Here is a 22,191-nt window from a genome sequence, read left to right as displayed (position 1 = left end):
AGTTTCTAATATATGGTATATCGGTTTATTTCCTATAGCCACTAGAGACGTAGGATGGTCCCGCCTGCGCTTTGACGGGAACTTATGAAGCAGTTACAAAAAAAATTAGAAAGGCAATTAAACATGCACATGCGTGAAATTTAAAATTTCGTTTTTAACCAATGACAACAACCAACATGGCCGCTGACAGATCGTCAATAAGTTTGCAAGCGGCATTTTCCCGACAATATCCCGAGATGCTATTAAATGTTTGGGCAAAAAGGAGTTAAAGTTCTCCAAACGACATACCTTTTTTTCGACAGGTCTACCTCGCTTAGGTTTCTCTTTGTAACACTCAATAAATAATAGATTAGCAATTCCAGAAACGTACTTTGGTACTTCGTGCATACAAATGCTGAACGCTGACGGATTTGTGTAGAGTTTCATCTGTGAGATTCCTCGATTATTAGTCCATGCAATGAAATTGGTTAGATGTCGATTTCAAAAACAGAAACGCATTTAAAATCATAATTTTGGCAGCAATCGGCAAATGTGACCCAGTCTTTAATCCATGTGAATTTCACGGATGTTCACCATCAACCACAATCTCAACTTCTTCGTCGTTGGACATCGCAAGTCACTAACAAAATTGAATAATATTAGTATTTGGTGAGAAACAAATTGTAATAAAATGTATTTGGTATATGGTAAGTTGGTAATTACCAATTACAAACACAAGACGGAATGGAAATAACTCCAAAGCTTCGACGGCTAAGAAAATACTGTTTCAACAACCAATAGCAATTTTTTTAATATTGGAGATCAACCTATCTAACGGGCAAATTCAACCTGAAATCGAGCTACCTCTGGTAGGGAATTAATATAACAGTTTAATCAAAGAAAATTTACCCGCTCTTAAAATGCAACAGAAAATTACAGTTCTTGTGGTACACGTGCTGAAAAGAATGTTCTCTCCCGTTTTCCAACAGGCGGGTCTTAAACTCATTCCGAAGTGAAAGCCATAAAAACGGTATACGGTTTGGAGAACTCTAACTGTTTGGCAACATAACCGCAAAGTGCACGTTGGTGAGTAAAAGTTTACCGTATATTATTATCTAGTAGCTATATGGTTTGTGTGAATCCCCCAACGTTGACAGTTGCCAACTAAAATGACCGCTTTTGCGTCGTCACTAATATAGCCTATGAACGCTGCCCGGTCGTAATACGCATGCGTTCGAAACATTAGTATCGAAATTACACGACGGTCGATACGTCGAGAACGTGCGACGCAATATATCACCGCTCCGAACCCATTACGTAAAAATATCGATTGACTTGTTGCGGTGAAATTTCACACGGAAAATGGTCATCCGAGAAGGCGGCCAAAAGAAAGCGAATATCCGAGGTGACCGTGATTATTTCTGCGGTTTGACAGATGTAGGCCTCCCCAACCAAAGTTACGTAATTCTAATTTCGCCAATCGATGCGGACTATCGTCGCTTTTCGATTTATAAGCGTCGAGGTTCGGCTTTCGGCCTGCGAGACTGATACGGTTCCCGCAAGGCTTCCGCTATAAATATCAATTTGTGTGTGCGTATATAATTACGAATAAAGGTGAACGTTCGGAAAATGCGATCGGGAATTGAAAGGCTGACTAACGACAATCGTGAACTTCAAAAATCCATTTTTGAAAAACCTTCACTGCGACAGATCGTCTAAAAAAAGGCCACTAATGGACGAAAACTATAAATAAAGCTGGCAACGTTGTCATCGGTGACTTTCCATGCCGCACCTCAATATGTATTAGAAGTTTAGGTTGAATATTAAAAAGAAAAAATGCCAGAGGTGATCCTGAGCAGTATGCATTTTGAAAATGTCGTATATCATAGAGTTTGACACGTCCTTTTGTTTTATTTATTAGTATTAATTAAAATTTTTGCTAAATTATGTCTTATCGTATTGCGTTTCAACGGTATAAAAAATGATTTAAAAATTTTTTGTAGTAATCATTTTCTTTAATTTAGAAAAGAACTTATCTAAAAAAGGTCAAAATTTCAAAACAAACGACGCGCATTTTGCTAAAGACACAAACGGCATCTTTTTTACATTGTTGGCTGTATTTAGTAGCAATATTACAGCAGTGATGTGACTGAAAGCTTGGAGAATAGCAGTTTTGGTTAGTTTAGGACTTCCAAAATGGATACTTTTGAAAATCACCGTGTAACTTGAAAACTAGGTGATGTATCAAGATGAGGTTTTCGATACATGTGCTAGGAATTCCCCATATCATCAAATCCCGTTATAATCGGCCTACCATAACCGGCAAAATAAAGTTTCCACGGACTTATTGTACGAAGTGTGTGGTGAAGTAAGGTGGCTTTTGTAATTGGACTGGCTACATACATTCTATCTTCGATATTTGTTTGTTATGTTGGTACATATGTCCTTAACGTATGCTCACAGTTTCTGTCAGTTCGCACCTTTACGTTTTTGTGTGAGACAGAAGCGTTAGACGTGTTTTGTGTGCTCGGCGAGTTTCTGCTGTCAAAAAAAAAAACAACAAAGAATACGAAGCAATACGAAGGAAACGTCTGGAATTGTGGGAAAAAAAATCATCGATTCGTTACTTGCGTCTAACTTTTTGGCCAAAAACAAAACCACAATCATGCCTCAGCCACCATATTTACCGGATATATGCCCTGCAATTGTTTCCTATTTCCAAAACTCAAGAAACCCATGAAAGGAAGGAAATTTGGAACAAATGAGGAGATAAAGAAAAAATCGGCGGAAAAACTCAAGGCTATACCAGAAGTGCTTCGACGATTCGAAAAAACGTTGGCACAAGTGTATTATATCGTGGGAGGGGGGTAACATTCATTTTGATGAATAAATAAATACCTTTTGATAGAACTTAAAGGTCACCTCACTTTTTGATCACACCTCGTACAAATAAAATATATAAATATCATTATGTATTTTTTTAGAAATAAAAAAATAACCAGTATTTTGGCATTCCTTATCTATTAATTTAGTTGCCACTAATATTTAAGAAGAAAATCTAACATTTTTTTCCTTTTTTAAGAAATAAAAAATATCGGTTAAATGATGTCCTTGTTGAAATAGTACCCTTAAAACAAATACGTACTGCATATCAAAGAAACTTCCACGGGTTAGTGTAATACTATTTACAAATCTTTTGGATTCCTCCTGCGTCGGTTTCAGTTAATCTCTGAAGAAGCCAACAGGATGGTGAGCGAAACGTCAGCAAGTTTAATTAACCAACAACCGGTGGGGAGGAGTAAATAGTATAATATCACTTGGTATACGCTCTGCTCTACGTTTTTTTGAAAGATAATATTTGATCACTAAATAATAGTGGCTAAATAATTTCAGTAAAAATATATCAGTAAACAAAGTAATGGAACAACGAGAACACATCGCTTTTGTAAAATGTTGTAAAATTTGCCTCATTTTTTGTGACGCCGTTCCATGCTAGTTGAGATTAAGTTCACTGAGAAGCTATAAAAACAAAGTTGAAAAGATTTTTTTTACATTTCATCACCTTCTCAAGGACCTTGGATTAACTAAAAACAACCAGTACACCATTCAAGGATCGAACGTAACAAAACGATTTTTCCAGTTAATGAAATTCGCGAGGAATGTCTTGGGCGAGAAACTGTTCAGCATGGTGATGAAGGCGACCTTCTACGGCCATTTCGTCGCCGGCGAAGACCAGTACAAAATCAGACCGACGTTGGAGAGGCTACGCTCCTTCGGCGTCAAACCAATACTGGACTACTCGGTAGAGGAGGACATCACGCAGGAGGAGGCGGAAAAGCGGGAGGTCGAGTGAGTAAATATATGAATCTCAAAGTCGAGGGACAAATGGCAAAAATACTCTTTATAACGATCTATGAAGTAATGTACAGCTATAAGCCAGGCATTAAGGTTTCCCATGATGCCGGGTTGCCAAATTGGGCAACTGTTTCAGTGAACTTATTTTATCCACTAACACTACAAAAAAGAGTTGCGGAAAAACCCCGAAAAATAAGTTGTTTCAATATTAGCATTGACAAGCATCATCCAAAATACGATTTTATTTTATTATTTTGTCAATCAACACTGCAAAGGAATCCTGAATAGTTTTTGGAAAAAACTTTGTTAATCACATAAATACAAAGCCCAAAAAATAGTTTTTTAGTACCAACATTGCTAATTTCCGATATTCAATTTGTTTTCAATACAATACAAAAAAGGTGACTCACCAGTGCGACTACTTCCCTGCACCACCGCTTTTAACAAAGGGACTACCACTTGTATATACGCGTTTCAATAAATCAGTTTCCAAAATTGACCTTCAACCTTGTCGTACCACACCAGCTACGAAAACTTCCAGTTCATGATTTATACATTTTACTGTATTTCTTACAATACGTTCTACGAAATTTCAATCAAAATGGTAGCAGTAAAATGACACCCTGTAGAAATTAGAAAAACTTTTTTAGAACAGCGTTTAATATGGAGATAATTCCGTTGAAAAAATGTCTGCCCGGACCTACGGGGCTAATATAGTTTGATCCGTTTTCTAGAGCATCTATACCGGCAGCCGGCGATCAAATGGAGGCCGGCTCCCTCAAACAGTACCACGTGGATAAAACGTTCGCGGACAGACGGTATAAGGTTCAGTCCGCGAGGACTTACTTTTACCTTAACGAAGCCACCTGCGAGAGGAACATGGAGACGTTTATCCGGTGCCTGGAGGCGATAGCAGGTGAGCCCGCATGGACTGAACTGACTCGGATATTTTATTTTCCTTATTCGATAATGCACACGTTCACGGAAAATAATGCAATTCCCAATAGAAATTGTTGTTTTCTTTTTTGTATTTGCGGTGGGAGATTTTTTTTTAGTTAACCCGGTTTCGTAATTTGGGTCAGTAATCCTGCAATCTCCTAAAAAATCTGATTTTCTGATCTCAAAATTTAAAACACGACGTTTTGTAATGGATATCTCAGATATGTTTCTATAGACAGTTGACTGAGTTTCCCTGAGTGGTGACTTCGTCCTATAGCAATGAACAGTATTGTCAAATTTCGTCAAAATCAGACACTGCTGAAAGATGAAAAATTATGACGCCCTAGATCTTGAAACCCCATTTTTTTTTTAATTTTCAATAACTGGTTTGCAAAAAAAAATAGGTAAAAGAATTTTTGATAGCTTCTTCATTGGGAAGAAGCACTATTTTCCGTGGCATATTACATGTTTCACCAGTGTGCTGTGTGGGCATGGTGTTAGCATTAGTGCGCCCATGTGTTTGGAGGAGGTCTAGTTGCTTAGGAACAAATTAATCTATTCAACAAAACAAAAAGGTGATACCTGATAAGAGGTTATATAGGGGTGCCATTTTTATTTAATTTTCGGTAATAACATGGTATTTGAGGTTAGTTTTTAAAGGTATGTGCTTTTGTCCTTTTGCTGTTTTATATAATTAAGATTAGTTTTGCGTAATTTTTTTTTCGGTTAATTTTTAAATTTGAAAAAAAAAATTTTTCTAGTTGACTATTAAAATGTACCGTCTCCACTTCGGAGGTTGGCTATCATCATTGCTATTTTGATTTTGGAAGCTGCGGCTTTAAATAGGTCAGATGAAGTAACATTAAACCATTTTCGTAGGTTTCTAAGCCATTCTTCTTCTTCCAATAGATCTTCTTCCCACAATTCTTCCCTGGATTATGAGTTGTAAAATTTCATACTTTGGTCCTCTCATGATGTGGCCGAGATATTGCAATTTCCTTTCTTTCACTTCCCGTAGGATCTCTACGCCTTTCTTTATTCTTCTCAGAACCTCCACTTGGTCACATGTTCCGTCCGTGATATTCTCAGCATCCTACGGTATGCCCACATCTCGAAGGCTTCCAGTTTCCGCTCACAAAACAGGTTGAGGGTCTACGCTTCCACACCATACAAAAGGACCGGGAATACATAACACTTGAGCATTCGAGTTCTCAGACCTAGGCTCAAATCGCGACTACAGAGCAGCTTCTTTATCTTCACAAAGGCTGCACGGGCTTTCTCAATGCGGATCTTTATTTCCGAAGAATAATCCACATTACAGTCGACACTCGTACCCAGGTAATCATATCTCTCGACTCTGTCCAGCTCTTGGTTTTCAACATACAGGTGTTCATGGAGCACTTTGGTTTTGGTGACAATCATGTACTTGGTCTTCTTAACATTGAGTGTCAGACCATATTCTCGACGAATCGAGGTTATAAAACACTCTAAGTAGGCTCTAGTTTTTATGCAATTTATAACAAACAATAATCAATCGGTTTATCTTTAAAAATTAAAAAATTTAGTTTGAGAAATTCCATGTAATCCCAATAAATTAAATTTTTTAACGGCTCTTTATTGTGTCAAATATTGAAACGAAAAGGTTCGCACTCCTCCAAATGCACCCCAGCCCCATCTCCCAAAATAAAATCCTAATTAAATAATTCATTAATACCTATTTAATTTTAATTTATTACTAACGACATTTGTTTTTTATTATTAAAAGTTCGCCTAGCATCCAATTAATATCAATAATAATAATAATAATAATTTTGAGCTTACAGGAAATCAAAATATAAAAATAAAACTTTATTTCTGTAGGAGGGTTGTCGTTTTTTTTCTGTACTGAACTTTTGCTCAATATCAGCAAGTCGATGTCATTAGTTTTCAAGTTACCAAGTACTACTTATATTAGGCAACAAGTTTGATAAAAGCCAATTTTGTCATTTGTTCCATTTGCCACGAATGGAGTGACTGCTTAATAAACAATTGTCTTTCTCTACAACATAAGATTTTTTGTGGATTTTTTCGGAACAAATCTCTAAAATTTTAATTTAACAAATTTAAAAATCTGCTAGTGTTATGTAGTCGGTACGTCGTTTTGTTGGAAAAGTAATAATAGCAATTTAATAATTACAAATACGTTTAGATGGGTAATAATGACTACAGTGGCGTTTGTCAAACTTCAAAATCAATAAAAACTAAAAGTTCAGATTTTCACGAAATTATATATTTTGACATGACAATTGTCAAATCAACCTTTAGTTCTTATTTACTTTGATAAATGGATTTTCATCAAGTAAAAGCCACCTCAGTTCCGTATTTGTCAAGCTTGTTGCATAATATAAGGTTGTTCGGAAAGTCATTTCGTTTTTTCCCGTCAGGGGAATTAATTACGTTTTTTCGAAACCAACTTCACACTTAAGCCGCATAACCATTATATGTCTTGAGAGCTGATATTGCAAGGCTTGTGTGTGAAAAAGTTCTATTAATTCTACGCAGTAGTTTTTGGTTGGTGCCCTATTAAATATGGAGAACAATAAGCAGCATTTTCGTCATATTTTACTTTTTTACTTCAGAAAAGGTAAAAATGCTGTCCAAGCGAGAAAAAAATTGACGGATGTGTATGGAGAAGGCGTGTTAACAGTACGCCAGTGCCAGAACTGGTTTGCAAAATTTCGATCCGGCAATTTTGATGTCGAAGATGCACCACGGTCTGGAAGGCCGGTCGAAGCTGACAAAGATGCGATAAAGGCATTAGTTGATGCAAATCGAGAGATCGGTGAGAGATTAAATTTGTCGAATTCGACTGTTTATGGCCATTTGAAAGGCATGGGCTTAACCTCGAAGCTCGATGTGTGGGTGCCCCATGTCCTTACGGAGCGAAATTTCTGTCGTCGCGTTGACGTGTGTGATTCGCTCCTCAAACGTCAAGAAAATGATCCATTTTTGAAGCGGATTATTACTGAGGACGAAAAATGGGTTGTATACAACAATGTAAAACGCAAGAGGTCATGGAGCGGAAAAGATGAACCGGCTCAAAGCGTGTCAAAAGCCAACATTCACCAAAAAAAGGTGATGCTCTCGTTTGGTGGGATGTCAAAGGAATCGTTTTTTTTTTAGCTTTTGCCGGACAATACAACGATTAATTCAGAAGTCTATTGTCATCAACTGGACAAATTGAATGATTCACTTAAAGAGAAGAGGCCCGAATTAATCAACAGGAAGGGTGTAGTGTTCCACCAGGATAATGCGAGACCTCACACAAGTTTGGTCACTCGCCAAAAACTTTTACAGCTTGAATGGGACGTACTGCAACATCCACCATATTCTCCAGATCTGGCGCCTTCCGACTACTATTTGTTCCGGTCCCTGCAAAATTTTTTGTATGGCAAAACTTTTACCTCAAATGAAGATGTCAAAAACCACCTGAACCAGTTTTTTGCCAGCAAGGACCAAAACTTTTCTGAGAGCGGAATTATGTTACTACCAGAAAGATGGCAAAAGGTGTTGGACCAGAATGGCCAATATATAATTTAATAAAATATTTATTCATTATACGAAAACTGTCTTTCATGTTCCCCAAAAAAAAAACGAAATGACTTTTCGAACAACCCAATATTTATTCTTGTGACTTAAAAAACAAGGAGTAATATCCACATTACTCACTACCATAAAAAATTAAACTTTACCGACTTAATCTCCAAAAAAGTGATCCATTTTTCCATACTTCGACCGGTTATTTTGAAAAGGGTGCAAGTCCATTAAAAAAAAAAAGAAATATCGCGTAATTCATGCTTAATTAAATCTAAATTTTTTTGTGTATAACTAGTCCGTCCGTCTTTAATTTCTTAAAAAATTCCCATGAAAGTCGTGTAAGTCGAATTGACAGTTATAACAGATGGTTGCCGAACAGTATTCTGTTATGTTGCATATGTTTTTTCAAATGGATAACTTTATGTTAACATTAGATAGTGACATAGATAAGAACAAATGGTAAATCAATATTATTATATATCGATTGAAAATATTTATTTTACTTAATTATAAATAAATTTACGCAGACATGAATTTAAACAGAAGAATAATCGAAGATTCGGATGGTGAGAACAAATCCGCCATGAACAACAAAGTAACGTAAAAAGAGAAGAAGAATACTAGAGGTAGAATCTTCACCAGATTAGGATATTGTTAACGAGAACGTTGATTCTACGGAACAAATTAAAGAAAAATATTTACAACAAATGAACAAAATTAAGCCGAATAATGGACAAACGTATTATACAAAAAGAGCAAAATTCATTTGAGTAAAACAATTTGAATCAAAAAATTGTAATTGCTCAAAGAAATGTATTTCAACGTGTTAGTGAAACCCAATGTAATGAAATGTTCGATAGGACTAGAAATAATTCGGCCCCTAAAAAGGCATATGCATATAAATTGGTGGAAATATAAGTTAATACCATCGGTATCTTGAAATTTTGACAATGCACTTAGTGTCTATAATTAATTTTTGTCTTGTCGTGAGTATTTGTAAGTGGTTTTTGATTTTCTAAAATTGAAATTGAACGATTTTTGCAGTTGCCTAATTTTTAAAGTGATGTAAGTCCATCAAATTAAATATTTATAAAACAATAGAAACATTGACTTCATATAATTTGCCAATTTTTTTTTTAATTAAAAGATACGCTAACCTCTAATTTTCTCTAAGCAAGAGAATATTGACCACTTCCAAAATAAACAGTCCTTTTATAATTGTCGAGACCTCCTAGAAACGTCCAAATTTACCCACCTCGGAAAACAATTACAAACGTGGTGTCTATTTAAAATGTGTCACCTGTTGTTTTTAAATTATTACAGTCTAAATCGGGACCACCAGTTGTTATATAAAAAATAGATTGGTGGGTCTATAGTTGTGACATTGCGAGGTGTCGATATCAACATGAATGTCGAACCGTCTATAAATTGCGCTGCAAGGTGCCGTTCTTTTCCGTCGCTTGCGGCCCAATTGTTTTTGTGCCAAAAACAATAAAGTAAAAACGAATTTACGCCGCATTATTTCTCAAAATTTTCTATTAGTCAAAGCGAATCCGTGAAGACGAGCACCGTGTTATATTACGTATACCTATACGCAGCGCCCCAGAATTTCCGTTTGAAAAAAAAAAACACTTTAACGTTTGTTTTTTGGAGTCTCGCCAAAGTTTCTGCCCTACACCAAAAATATCTCGCACCAGATTGCATAATACAATATTTGGTTTAGAAACTAAGCGAAAAGAAACCCTAACTATATATTTTTTAAGTTTTTGAAATCTTGTCCATGTTTGCTGCAAGTGAATTTTTACTGACACTTTTTTATTATTTAAAACAGTCAATGCGAACGCGAGCGAGTGTTTAATAAACGAGTGAGTTAAAAAATTTACCGAACGTGTTGCATACTATATTTTTTCTACGACCGTCAGAATTGACAAATGTCAAAATTGAAGGCGTGGGAAATATTTCCGAATACATCCGATCGCTCCCAAACCCGTGCGGTAAAATCCCGGAAATGGCCGAAGTGGCTCGGATTCGTGCGAAAGGAAACTGACGTGGTAAAGTGACGCTTCCCGCACGCTAGGTCGGTTGTGTAATTAGTGAAAAATTCCATTGTGTATTTGATTTATTTTTCTGTTAAATTGTGCTCGAAACACTCGGTTTCTGGCTATGCTGAGAGCATTTTTATCGAAACTTCATTATTTTTTTTATTTTTGTTCCGCTCTTCATCGGCAAATCTATATTTTTCGCGAAAGTGAGGACATTTGATAATGAAGATTCACTGATCGTTTCCGTGACCATGTAATAGGAAAAAATCAAAATAAACACACTACACTAACACTAATACAGGAGATTCGTCATCCAAAAAAATAAACACGCCGTATTTTTGAAACCAAACCGAACTTTTGTTCCTTATTTTGGATGGCGAATTTGCAGATTTGCGTTTTCGCAGGTTTTTTAAAATATCCTTTATAGAAACAACAACTTTAAAAAGTCGCAGTTTGTTCAAATAACGAAGGAACAAAAAGCTCCCACACTTTTTGACGCCACCATTTTGAAAATGCTATAGCAAAAAATAAACAATATTTAAAGCCACAGACATTTCTATGAAAGCTGTTTGTTTATTTGTATAACTTTGGGGGCCTTTTTTCCAAAAAATACCATATGTCAAGAAAATGTTATTTTGTTTGTTCGATGTTAGGCATGATTTTTAAATGAATTGATTTTTATGAAATTAAATGTGATTTGGCAACACTGGATAATATTAATTAGTTTGGTTGTATTGGTTGTCGTGCTGCTACTGTGTTCGCGGCTGTTGTCTTCGTTGTTGTGCATTTCTACTGTTCTAGAACGTATAAATATTTAAAGACATTCCGTGAACAATCGAAATAATTTTTGTTATATCTGCGGTAGTTGTCATAGTAAAGCAAAGGCAAACTATAACGTCTTTTGTGAAAAATGTATACCACCGCTTATTTTGATGTAAAAATTGGCGACCAAGGCAAGTCCTTGGCTCCTCATACTGTTTGTTCCGTTTGCGTTGAAGCATTAAGAAACTGACAAAAAGGTAGGAAGAAATGTTTAAGCTTTGGTTAGTTCCTATGGTACGATGAGAGCCTAGGAATCACAGCGATGATTGTTATTTTCCTTAGTTTAATGTTCAAGGATTGAACAGAAAAAATATGTGTACCCCAATTTTGACGCTTCTATTCAACCAGTTCCTCACGGACCAGATATGACTTAGATTTCGCAACAGATTTCAGAAAGCCCGAAGTGTTTAAACAGAGCGAATTAAATGATTTAATTAGAGTTTTGCACATTCCAAAGGATGCATCCGAGTTCTTAGCGTCCAGACTTATTGACAAGCATTTACTGTCGTCACATCAAATGTGCCGAATGGGATAGACATTGGACTCAAATAGAATGACCCTCTAGAACAAGCCTTACACCTGGAAGCAAAAATGTATTAAGGGATAGCTTAATTGGCCCCAAATAGTATATTATGCAACAAGTGCGGTAAACGGCATTTGACTCGCGAGTTTGACACGAGCGGAGCGAGTGTTTAATGACGAGTGACTACGACCGATAGTTTTTGGATATATTTTCGCCAAATAACACGAATACATTCACTGACATGAACGTCAGAACTGACAAACGTCAAAATTCAAACATCTGATTGCTCCCAAACCCGTGCGGCAAATCCCGGAAATGCCCGAAGTGACTCGGATTCGTGGGAAAGGAAACTGACGTGGTAAAGTGACGCTTCCCGCACGCTAGGTCAGTGGGTAGGTATTTTACAGACGGGAGTAGAAAAAAATTTTTGTGCCTCCTCTTCATATCAAACTTGGCTGGAACAAGCAGTTTATTAAAGCCCTAGACAAAAATGGGCAGTGTATTTTTATTGGGCCGCAGATAAGAACATTATGCAAATACAAGGATTTTCGAGAGAAAATCCCCCCTGAGTTTCATTTAAAGAAGTAATTGATAAGTTTCTTGGAAACTCTAAGGACGAAAACTACGAAAGTATTGTTCAAAATATGTTACAATACTTTCGTCGTCTTAAGTTGTTATATGAGTTTTGAAAGTGTATGGCGGACTACTGCTGGATGTTAAAACGGGATATGGATGTTAAAAACACTCAGCCGAATGTCAGGACAACGTAGCTTTCTGGCAAAAAGACGAAAATTTCACTCAAAAAGTCTGAGTACAGTTTTTTTTTTTTACTTTCTTTAACTAAGATTCCTTTTTACTGAATAAAAAAATAAGTTTTTTTTTCTCCTTCAATATTTGCAAAAAAAAAACTTACGTGATACAAAAAAAAGTATAGCATTTTTGAAATCAACCTACCAAAATTATATAAAATCAGTTTTCAAATAAAAAACAGCTGTCAAAAAGTTTAATTTTTTAGACCCTGTGTATTATATTATATATTTTTAGTTTTTATTTTTGATTAGCCGATTTAAAAATTTAGGCGATTAGACAGATGAGCCGCCGCCTCCGAACACGTCGGGCGTTTTTTTTTTAACTTAGCGGGCAATTAGAGGTTCACTTGTTTCCGATTTTCGTGCTATTGTTTTTGCAAATTTTTATAACCGGACAATATATTTTTTTTGTCTAGACTATCAGAAGACTCCAGGTAACGTACAAATGCGCGCGAAGAGCCCCCGTACGTCAAACACACATTAACACATAAGGAAGCTTTTGACGTCGCCGCCTAAATCGGTATCCAAATTTAAAATACGCCCGGATAGATACTCGGTATTAAGGATAAGTATCCTTCGCTGACTCCCACTCTAGATGCGACAAAATAAGTAGAAAACGTTTTTGTTTTAAGCCAAACGATTTATCGACAAGAATACATTATAATTCGATTGATATCCCACTTCTGATATATCAAGTTTTATTCAAAAAATTAAGTCGCCAGTGATAAACATCATTTTTATTTGTTTCTACATATGTACATGTATTTGATGTAACATATATCCAAAAGTAAAACGTGGGTATATTTGGGAGACTCTCTTCTGAGACGCCTCCCGTTGGAAAGGCTTTCAATACATTTATTTGTCCGCTGTGCTTTTTATGATTAATTTTTCGTTGTCGCTTTTGCCATGGATTTATTTTTGAATGACGAGAACCGTTACCAAGAATAAAGTAAATTAGATAAATTAAAGGGGTCGAAAAGTGAGAAATAATAGACATTTATCTTATACTACTATTCCATATAACGTATATATTATATTTTTATAATTTAACACTTTGTAAACAAAATCTCTTAAATTGAAGTTCTCTTTGGAAGAACTAGCAATTTTGAGAAAGTAAGCAAGCTTTTTAAAATGTTTTATCTAATCTGTAAAATCGCTTAAAATTTCAAATGCATAAATGTATCGTTCTCCTTTTTTTGGCTTTGCTTATATCGTTTTTTAAGCTAAAATATGCAATGATTCGGAAACAATTGGTTAGTGAAGCCTTTTACGTTCTCTTTGTTATATTGCCGAAATAAAAAGGGAGATTTCCACTTGTTTCTGTAAAATTAGGGAAAAATATGTTGCGAGGTGTTCCAGCATAAATGCTCGTCTCTTCTGTTGCAGGCGCCACCTATGGCACCGGTATAACGGCGATCAAACTTACCGCACTGGGTAGACCGCAACTCTTGGTACGTAACCGCACGGCGCGCCTACGCGCATATCATACCGGGTGGCGCAAAAGTATCAAATATTGGCCGCAAGTTCGTTATTTGCAAACTTAAAAACAATACTTGTTATAAGTTATAAGCGGTTTTTTGCTCTTTCGCTGACAAAGTGCAGTATAATAGTTTTCCCTGCGGCTCGGCTCATAAAAATTACCGCAAGTTATGTGGCAAAAGGAGGGCGGCGCCGGGTTTAGTAATTCAGCGCGACCACAATTATAAAATACGAACAAACTACGTTCTACCCGATAAAAATGTTAGAATTAGTCTCACGCGATTCCTTCTCCAAAACCGTTTATAAAAATAATTCCAATAATCGTGTGTTCGAACAGGACTTTTATTTTAAATTTAATCAATTGTTTGCGAAAATTGCAAATTTACCTTCATACACTACGGACTGCGTTCCAGTTAAAATTTAATTCATTTTCAATATTATATCCGGTGACGAGCCATTTGGAATAGAAGCGCAGTTTTTTCTGTTATATCGGACGTCAGCTCCGCATTCTGCGTCGAATTGATTAATTTTTTTTCTTATCAAAAATACAAAAATTTTATAGAATTTTTATTTTCAATTTTTTTTTGCACTACCAAATTGACAATCGTTATTTTAGCAAAAACATTGTGACAAAGTGAAATAAAATGACCACCATTTGGTTTTATAGTGTAGTTCAGAAAGGTGTAGAGTAATAAAACCTTATTAGGTATCTTTATTTCCTATATTCACGTTTAAATTTTCAGTAAAATTACTAAAACCTAAGGAACTTACTTTGTTCTGCCATGGATTTCGCATTATAATTTTTCTTATGTTGTAATAATCTAAATAATTTTAAAAAAGTTGATTTTTATTGTCCTTACAATAATACACAATACAATACAATACAATTAATTATTAAAAAGTCACATTCAAATAGGACAACTAAACAGACCTTGTTTATCAATCAATGGTAATTTTCCGTTTGGCACGACTATTAGTCATTTCCTCCCTTTTAAGGCACCTTAATACTCGTTGACGTTACTTGTTGACGTTGATATATTGTCTTGCCACATTTTTGGTTATAGGTAACTTTCATTATTCCAAATCTCATCAACATACTGCAACATTGTACTCTCTTTGGTTCCGCTTTATACTTCTGAAGTATTTTTGTCGCCAGCAAACTGTTTACAACTATACGAAGTCTATTTGTTAGTATCTTATTTACAAGAAGGATCGAAAAAAAAATATTGTTGCAAGTTCAGCTACGAGTTTCTGAAATAGGCTATTACTTTTCTACTTCTTCATATTCCATGTTGTCTGTTTCCTAAGTTTATCTCAAATATACGTAAAGAATGTACGAGGTGTGTTCAAAAAGTATCGCGAATTTTGTTTTTTCAAAAATTGTTTATTTATTCATGAATATCTATATTGTCCCCTTCAAAGTAATCCCCATGAGATATTATACACTTATGCCAACGGTTTTTACAATCTTCGAAGCACTTCAAAAAATCATTTTTTTTTATCTTCTTCAGCTCCTCCCTCTTTATCTCGTCAAGAGAAGCGTAACGTCGTCCTTTCATGGGCCTCTTCAGTTTAGGGAACAAGAAAAAGTCACAGGGGGCCAGATCTGGGGAATACGGTGGCTGCGGCATCATTAGTGTGTTGTTTTTGGCCAAAAAGTCGCGCACAAACAACGATGTGTAAGCAGGGGCGTTATCGTGGTGCAAAAGCCAATTTTTGTTCTTCCACAAATCCGGGCGTTTCTGGCGGATTGCTTCGCGCAAATTGCGCATAACTTGCAGGTAATATTCCTTATTGACCGTTCTTTCCTGTGGCAAGAACTCATGATGCACCACGCCCCTGCAATCGAAGAAAACTGTCAGCAAAACCGAACTTGGCGCGCCTTTTTCGGTCTTGGTTCGTGCGGCAGCTTCCATTGAGATGATTGAGCTTTGGTTTCCACGTCATAACCATAAACCCACGATTCGTCACCAGTTATGACCCTCTAGAGCAAATTTGGGTCGTCGCGGACAGAGTTTAAGATCTCATTAGCAATGTTCATTGATAAAAATCGAATGGCACGAGCCAATCGATATGTTTAGGTCCTCACCAACTTCTCTAACGGTGATTCGACGATTGGCCAATACCATTTTCGCCACTTCATTAATATTTTCGTCTGTTGTTGAAGTGCTCGGGCGTCCGGCACGCTCTTTGTCGTTCACATGTTCTCGGCCTTCTGAGAACATTTTGTACCACCGATAAACGTTGCTTCGGTCCAAGGTAGCTCCTCCGTATGCCACAGTCAACATTCGGAATGCATCCGCGCACTTAATTTCGTTTTTCACACAAAATTTGATACAGGTTCTTTGATCCATTTTTTTGAATAGGTAAAAATCGAAGACGATCCAAAACACGTGCAAGCAAAGTAGCTGTCAACAATTAAATGAACATTCAAAATGGCCGAGCTTGTCGGCATAAATGAGAGACATGAGTACCAACATGTTCAAATGGACCGCACTGTATATGACGTCCTTATTAAGCATTTGCCATATTTTTTGATATTATTCCGCCACTATACGCAAACAAATGCTATAGCCTCGCGTTTTCTGCGCAGCTCCAGCTGTCCGAAGTAATTATGCGCACGCGCAAGTTCATGGCCGAGATAGTCGGCGGCGAGGGCAACGTGCTCACGCACCACGTAAGACCGGAAGATCTCGAAGCGAAATTCGACAAAATTCAAGACAAGGAGTCGGTGCGCAAGTTCCTCAAACAGGTCACCTACGATAAGGAAGGGTGAGTCTGTCCCTTCCGAGATCTCCAGTACCCCACCTCGTCCCCCACACCTCCCAACAAACTATCCCCGGTCTCACGGATACTTAATTCTTTCTAGAAATTCGAACGGGGGCGGTTAGTGAGTATTATACCACCTTGACGGTAGTTAATACATGCGCGTTGTATATCACATTGTTTTACTTTCCTGTTTGGGCGATAAGTGCTCCGACGACGAAATGTTTATTTCGAAAGGTGTATTTTGGGTGTGTGAGCTCGGCCTAAAGGCAGGTATAAGGAGTAATGAGTAGTAACCTTCAACAAGACGTAACAAGGGAGCTAAACTTGTCAAAAAACAAAACCATTAATAGTATATTATACAACAAGTTTGATAAAGGTCAGTTTAGATACGTGAGTTATATGAAGAATAACGCTTATATTGTTCCTATTTATCAAATAAATATAAAGTTTTATACTCTATCGTGGCTTTCAAGAAAACAGGTTCACGTAGAGGAAGAGGTAGCTAGTGTGAGAAGACCTACAGGAAGAAAAAGCAAGAAAACAAAACGAAGAAACCAGGAACAGAAGCATGAAAATAATTTTAATTATTGGCGTAAACTACCCTTAAAAATAAGAAATTTAAAAGATGAAAGCGACTTTTGGAAATTTATGTAAATTTTCGATACTAGGGAACTGATAGAGGAATTTTCAAATCAAAATTTAATTATTTGAAAACTAAAAAACCTTTCGTAATATTATAAAGTATTTTATCGCCTTTTTTATTAAATACTTTTTAATAAATAATTATAATTATTATATATAACCTTATAGATAGGAGAGAGTGGGGCACGACGGCCAGGAGCTTCGCCAAAATTAGGGTAAATTTAGTTAAAATTGGTCAAAAATAAATCTACGCGATGGTTAAAGCCACAAAAAATAATAAAAACCTTAACTCCCGAAGTTCCAAACATGCAACCGAATTTACATTTGCATTTTCATTAAAGTTGGCCAACTTTTTTTTATTAACACTCTAGGTATGAAAAAACACTTTTTTGTACTTGCAGCAAAAACTATGATTTGTTCGAGAACAAGTTTTACAGAAAATGGTTAAAATACCTTCAAAATTAGCTGCGATTTAAGCGAATCAATTAATTAAAAGAAGTTATGGCTGTTTTTTTTTATTGGTAATAAAAATTAGTGGAACATATCCAACAACTTTATATTCCGGCAAAAGCCTCTGGGCCATAAAAGAAGCTCTGAAAATGTTAAGAAAAAATATATATTTTTAAATTATTTATCTAAAACGATCCGAAGTCGACGATGGGAATGTGCAAAAATAAAAGTGATATGAAAAAAGAAAACTATAAAACATCGATTGAATTGAGTAAATTGTTTAAATCGTTAATCAAAATTACGGTTCATTTTTTTGTTATAAACAAATAAGTCATCGGAAAATGATGCGATCGAAATGCCTATAACCTTAGGGAATAGCTGATATTCTTTGATGAATTAACACAAAACTGGATACGGTCAATGGAAGCGGACACAGTGGAAGGAACAAAATCAAAAATTCCCAGCTGTAGAACGAAAATTAAATAGAAGATTAATTAGAAGAAAATGTTAATTGGGTTTAAAAAAAAAATTGTTATTAAGCGGCTTTTTTAATTAATCAAATAAAACAAGTTATCAAAAAAAAACAAACCAGTAACAAAGCTCTCATAAAGTGAAACAAAAAAAATTAAATAGGAGACGAGAACTAGAACAAATTTTCATACTCTGACAGGTAAAAAATAGTTTAGATACATTAAATAGACACTTCGGTCCGTCGGATTTCTTGTCTGTCGCAAAACGTCCCCTTAAGCTAGAAACGCATTCGTGACGTCATCCCTTTCCCAAATAATACCGACCCCTCCCCCCCAAATCACCGGCCCGACCTAGACCCTTCACATCGCCGCTGTGTCGTTGTAGGTAAACGCTTGATGATCACGATTCCCTCTCTCTCTCTCTGTCTCTCGCAGCATCCTCCACTTGTTCCCGTGGTCGGGCATCATCGACGAGAACCAAGAATTGAGCACCACGTTCAGGGTGCCGGACCTGAAGACGGGCCGGATGGCCCGCTTGATCACTCAGCTGTCGCCCAAAGAGGAGGAGATGTTCAGGAATATGATCAGGAGACTCAATACCATCGCCAAAGTAAGGCTTATATCAAATTCGCGCTTTTTTTTTGTAAAAAAATCGATTATTATTATTAATAGTTGCCACACCGCGGAACCCCACTCTAGTTTCGAGCGCACACAACTATAGTTCAACAGTTTTTAAAGTATGTTCCCCTGCAAAATCTCTAGCATTTTGAGTGCACCTCCACAAGCTTCATCATTTCATGATTTCTGAACGTAACACCCACATCTCTTAATAATACGTTATCCAATTTTACATCATAAATAATATAATTCAAATAATTTAATTTATATCAAATATGTTCTCAATTAGTTGCTGGCAGTAATATATAAAAAAAAAAAAAGAAAGAGGCATCATCCGCGACAAAATATTTAAATAGTTGTAATTAAATCGGATGTCTAAGAAGAGGAACGGGAAAAGGGTTAATAATTATGGTAAACATAATGACCCCTAATGACCCACTGTGCGGCGTCAATTTTGTTTCGCAATGACGAATTTAAGTGAAAAAAATTCTATCATTCGTGCTGCCTATTATTTTATCGAGGTATTTTCAGGCGGCGCAGGAGATGGACGTGCGCATAATGGTAGACGCGGAACAAACTTATTTCCAGCCGGCGATCACGCGAATCACGCTCGAGTTCATGCGCAAATACAACAAGGAGAAGGCGATCGTTTTTAACACGTACCAGTGCTACCTGCGCAACGCCCTCTCGGAAGTGACGACCGATCTGGAACAGGCGAAACGTCAGAACTTTTATTTCGGCGCCAAACTGGTGCGCGGCGCCTACCTCGAACAGGTGAGCGACATTAAAGTTGTCCGCGGGAGGGCGCTACACGCGTTTTTTTTTTTAAGTGAAAGCAAATGCCAGTTTTCTTTTGAAAACCACAAATGTTGATATTAATAGTACGAACCGATTATCCGTGCGCGGGTTATCCGGACTGTAGATTATCGGTACCACGAGTTACCATTACGTATTAAAATTGTATTTTTTAAATATTATCGAAAACGCACAATCGCCCAGACGATTAAAAAATATCAATTTTAACGCAAACCAAATTGACTTTTTCAAAAGCTACATAAATATCCGCTGTAAAAGTCCGTTAAAATACCCAACGTGGAGTTTTTTTTTTTTCTGTTTACTGGATAAAATTTCAACCAAAAATATGAAAATTTTCAGAAATTTGATATAATAGGGGTGTATCGTGTATTTTTTTATATATAAGTAATAATAGGTGCATATTTAACTCGGGCTTCTTTGCTTTTTTTCTCTTTGAATCGTTTGCTTTTTACTTGTATGTCGCAGATACTGTATAACAAATAATTAATAAAGGACAATTATAGTTTAATCGAGGTAGTATATCCTCAATTTTGCCATTTGTGATATATTCTTTCAATGTATTATAATAAAACCATATTATTATCGTCATCATTATTATTATTTGCAATAAATTTTGTAATAAAAAAAATTACATATATATATATATATATATATATATATATATATATATATATATATATATATATATATATATATATATATATATATATATATATATATATATATATATATATATATATATATATATATATATATATATATATATATATATATATATATATATATACTCATTCTCACGTATTGATTCACGGATGGAAAAATGTGATGACACTATATTCCGGGATATCATCCGTTCGCTCGTTGAACTCCGACTGGAATCCTGCAAATCCTGCATCCGACTGGAATCCTGCAAATCCTGCATCCGACTGGAATCCTGCAGACGTTTCGCCAAAATCTCACTTGGCATCTTCAATGCTCGCGCTCCGAAAACACTTCAAAGACGGGATTCCAGTCGGATGCAGGATTTGCAGGATTCCAGTCGGAGTTCAACGAGCGAACGGATGATATCCCGGAATATAGTGTCATCATTATATTATATATATACATATATATATATATATATATATATATATATATATATATATATATATATATATATATATATATATATATATATATATATATATATATATATATATATATATATATATATACTTTGTATTGGAAATAGGTCTTATGTATTATATATGTTTGAAAATCTAAAAACACGAAGTTTGTGAGTTTCGGGAGAAAACTACGCCACTGGATCCTACGTAAAAAAACCCCATCCAAACCTTTTCGATAACTTGACGCACAACCGAACCGCAAATGCCATATCAATAATGGGACACACTGTACATTTGAGGCGCCGATCATTGTTTTAAATTTACAGAGAAGAGTAAACGGAACAGACTTTAAAAAAATAAATTATACAATAATAAATTAGGAAAAAAAGCTCTAAACTACGCGATTAGTGCTATTAAAAATAGCGATGTGCCGAGTACGGTTTGACTCGAGTCAGACTCGATTCCTGCTTTGTACTCGAATCAGAAAGAATCGATTCGTACTCGCAGACTCGATTCTATTCATGCGAGTCCAACTGACTAGAGACTTTAGTAGTCGAGTTTGGTCAACTCTTTCGTAGTCGTAAATAGTTTACTTAAGCAATGAAGTGGCGCGGCGGGCAAGTTTGAACCTGCAACTTTTTGTTTTGATTTCTTTGATTTGTGTTAGCTAGCAGTTATTGTGAGTACTGAGTATTTCAGAGTGACTTTATTTAATTGTTTATTAATACTAACTGTGTATAAAAAAATTTGATTATAATGCTTACTATATCTAGTATTAAAAGAATTGTTTAAAGCTGTCTCAAATTAATAGAATATTATCTAGACTCTAAGTTGAGAAATTTTTTAATTATTTTCTATGTTTTTTAATTATCTCCTTAGAATTCCTATGCTCTTTGTTTTTATTTAATGTTTATAATTATCTTTCATTAAAAATATTGATTTACCCATTATTATTGTGTCAATGCTTAACCCTCTGGACTAGAAATTCCAGACTCGAATCTTGGACTCGAATCCTGGACTCGAATTTCCAGACTCGAGTTACTAGACTCTAGTCGGCCCGAACTCGAGTCATATTCGAATACTAAACATAAAATTCGAGTACTGGACTCGAATCAGGGAATCGAGTGATGATTCGAGTACCATATAAACTGACTCGAGTCGACTCGATTCACCGAAACAGTGACTCGGTACAACTCTAATTAAAAAAATTATTTTATGGATCGGTATTAATGGGTGATTCCATTGTTGCATTTGACGTTTTCAGTCTGTCGAATAATATATCATTCTAAAGAAAAC

General features: G+C 35.8%; 2 protein-coding genes across 3 annotated transcripts in view; one reads left to right on the top strand and one right to left on the bottom strand.

Moving 5' to 3' along the window:
* LOC132706712 (GDNF-inducible zinc finger protein 1) overlaps positions 1–22,191 on the bottom strand; it is a 71,120-nt gene that overhangs the window by 45,229 nt on the left and 3,700 nt on the right. The window lies entirely within an intron of this gene.
* Positions 1–22,191, top strand: part of LOC132706711 (proline dehydrogenase 1, mitochondrial) — a 33,603-nt gene that overhangs the window by 7,909 nt on the left and 3,503 nt on the right. Inside the window, exons 2-8 of one of the 2 annotated variants that reach the window (XM_060678193.1) lie at positions 3,620–3,828; positions 4,569–4,750; positions 12,962–12,979; positions 13,932–13,996; positions 16,618–16,796; positions 18,791–18,965; positions 19,505–19,747. In XM_060678193.1, coding sequence (XP_060534176.1) covers positions 3,620–3,828; positions 4,569–4,750; positions 12,962–12,979; positions 13,932–13,996; positions 16,618–16,796; positions 18,791–18,965; positions 19,505–19,747 — 1,071 coding nt within the window. The remainder of the gene's footprint in view (positions 1–3,619; positions 3,829–4,568; positions 4,751–12,961; positions 12,980–13,931; positions 13,997–16,617; positions 16,797–18,790; positions 18,966–19,504; positions 19,748–22,191) is intronic. The other variant, XM_060678194.1, reaches the window with a different exon arrangement.

The sequence above is a fragment of the Cylas formicarius genome, unplaced genomic scaffold (genome assembly GCF_029955315.1).
Source record: "Cylas formicarius isolate icCylForm1 unplaced genomic scaffold, icCylForm1.1 PGA_scaffold_8__14_contigs__length_24414737, whole genome shotgun sequence".
NCBI classification, from domain to species: Eukaryota; Metazoa; Arthropoda; class Insecta; order Coleoptera; family Brentidae; genus Cylas; species Cylas formicarius.
This window is presented reverse-complemented; position numbering and strand designations above follow the sequence as displayed.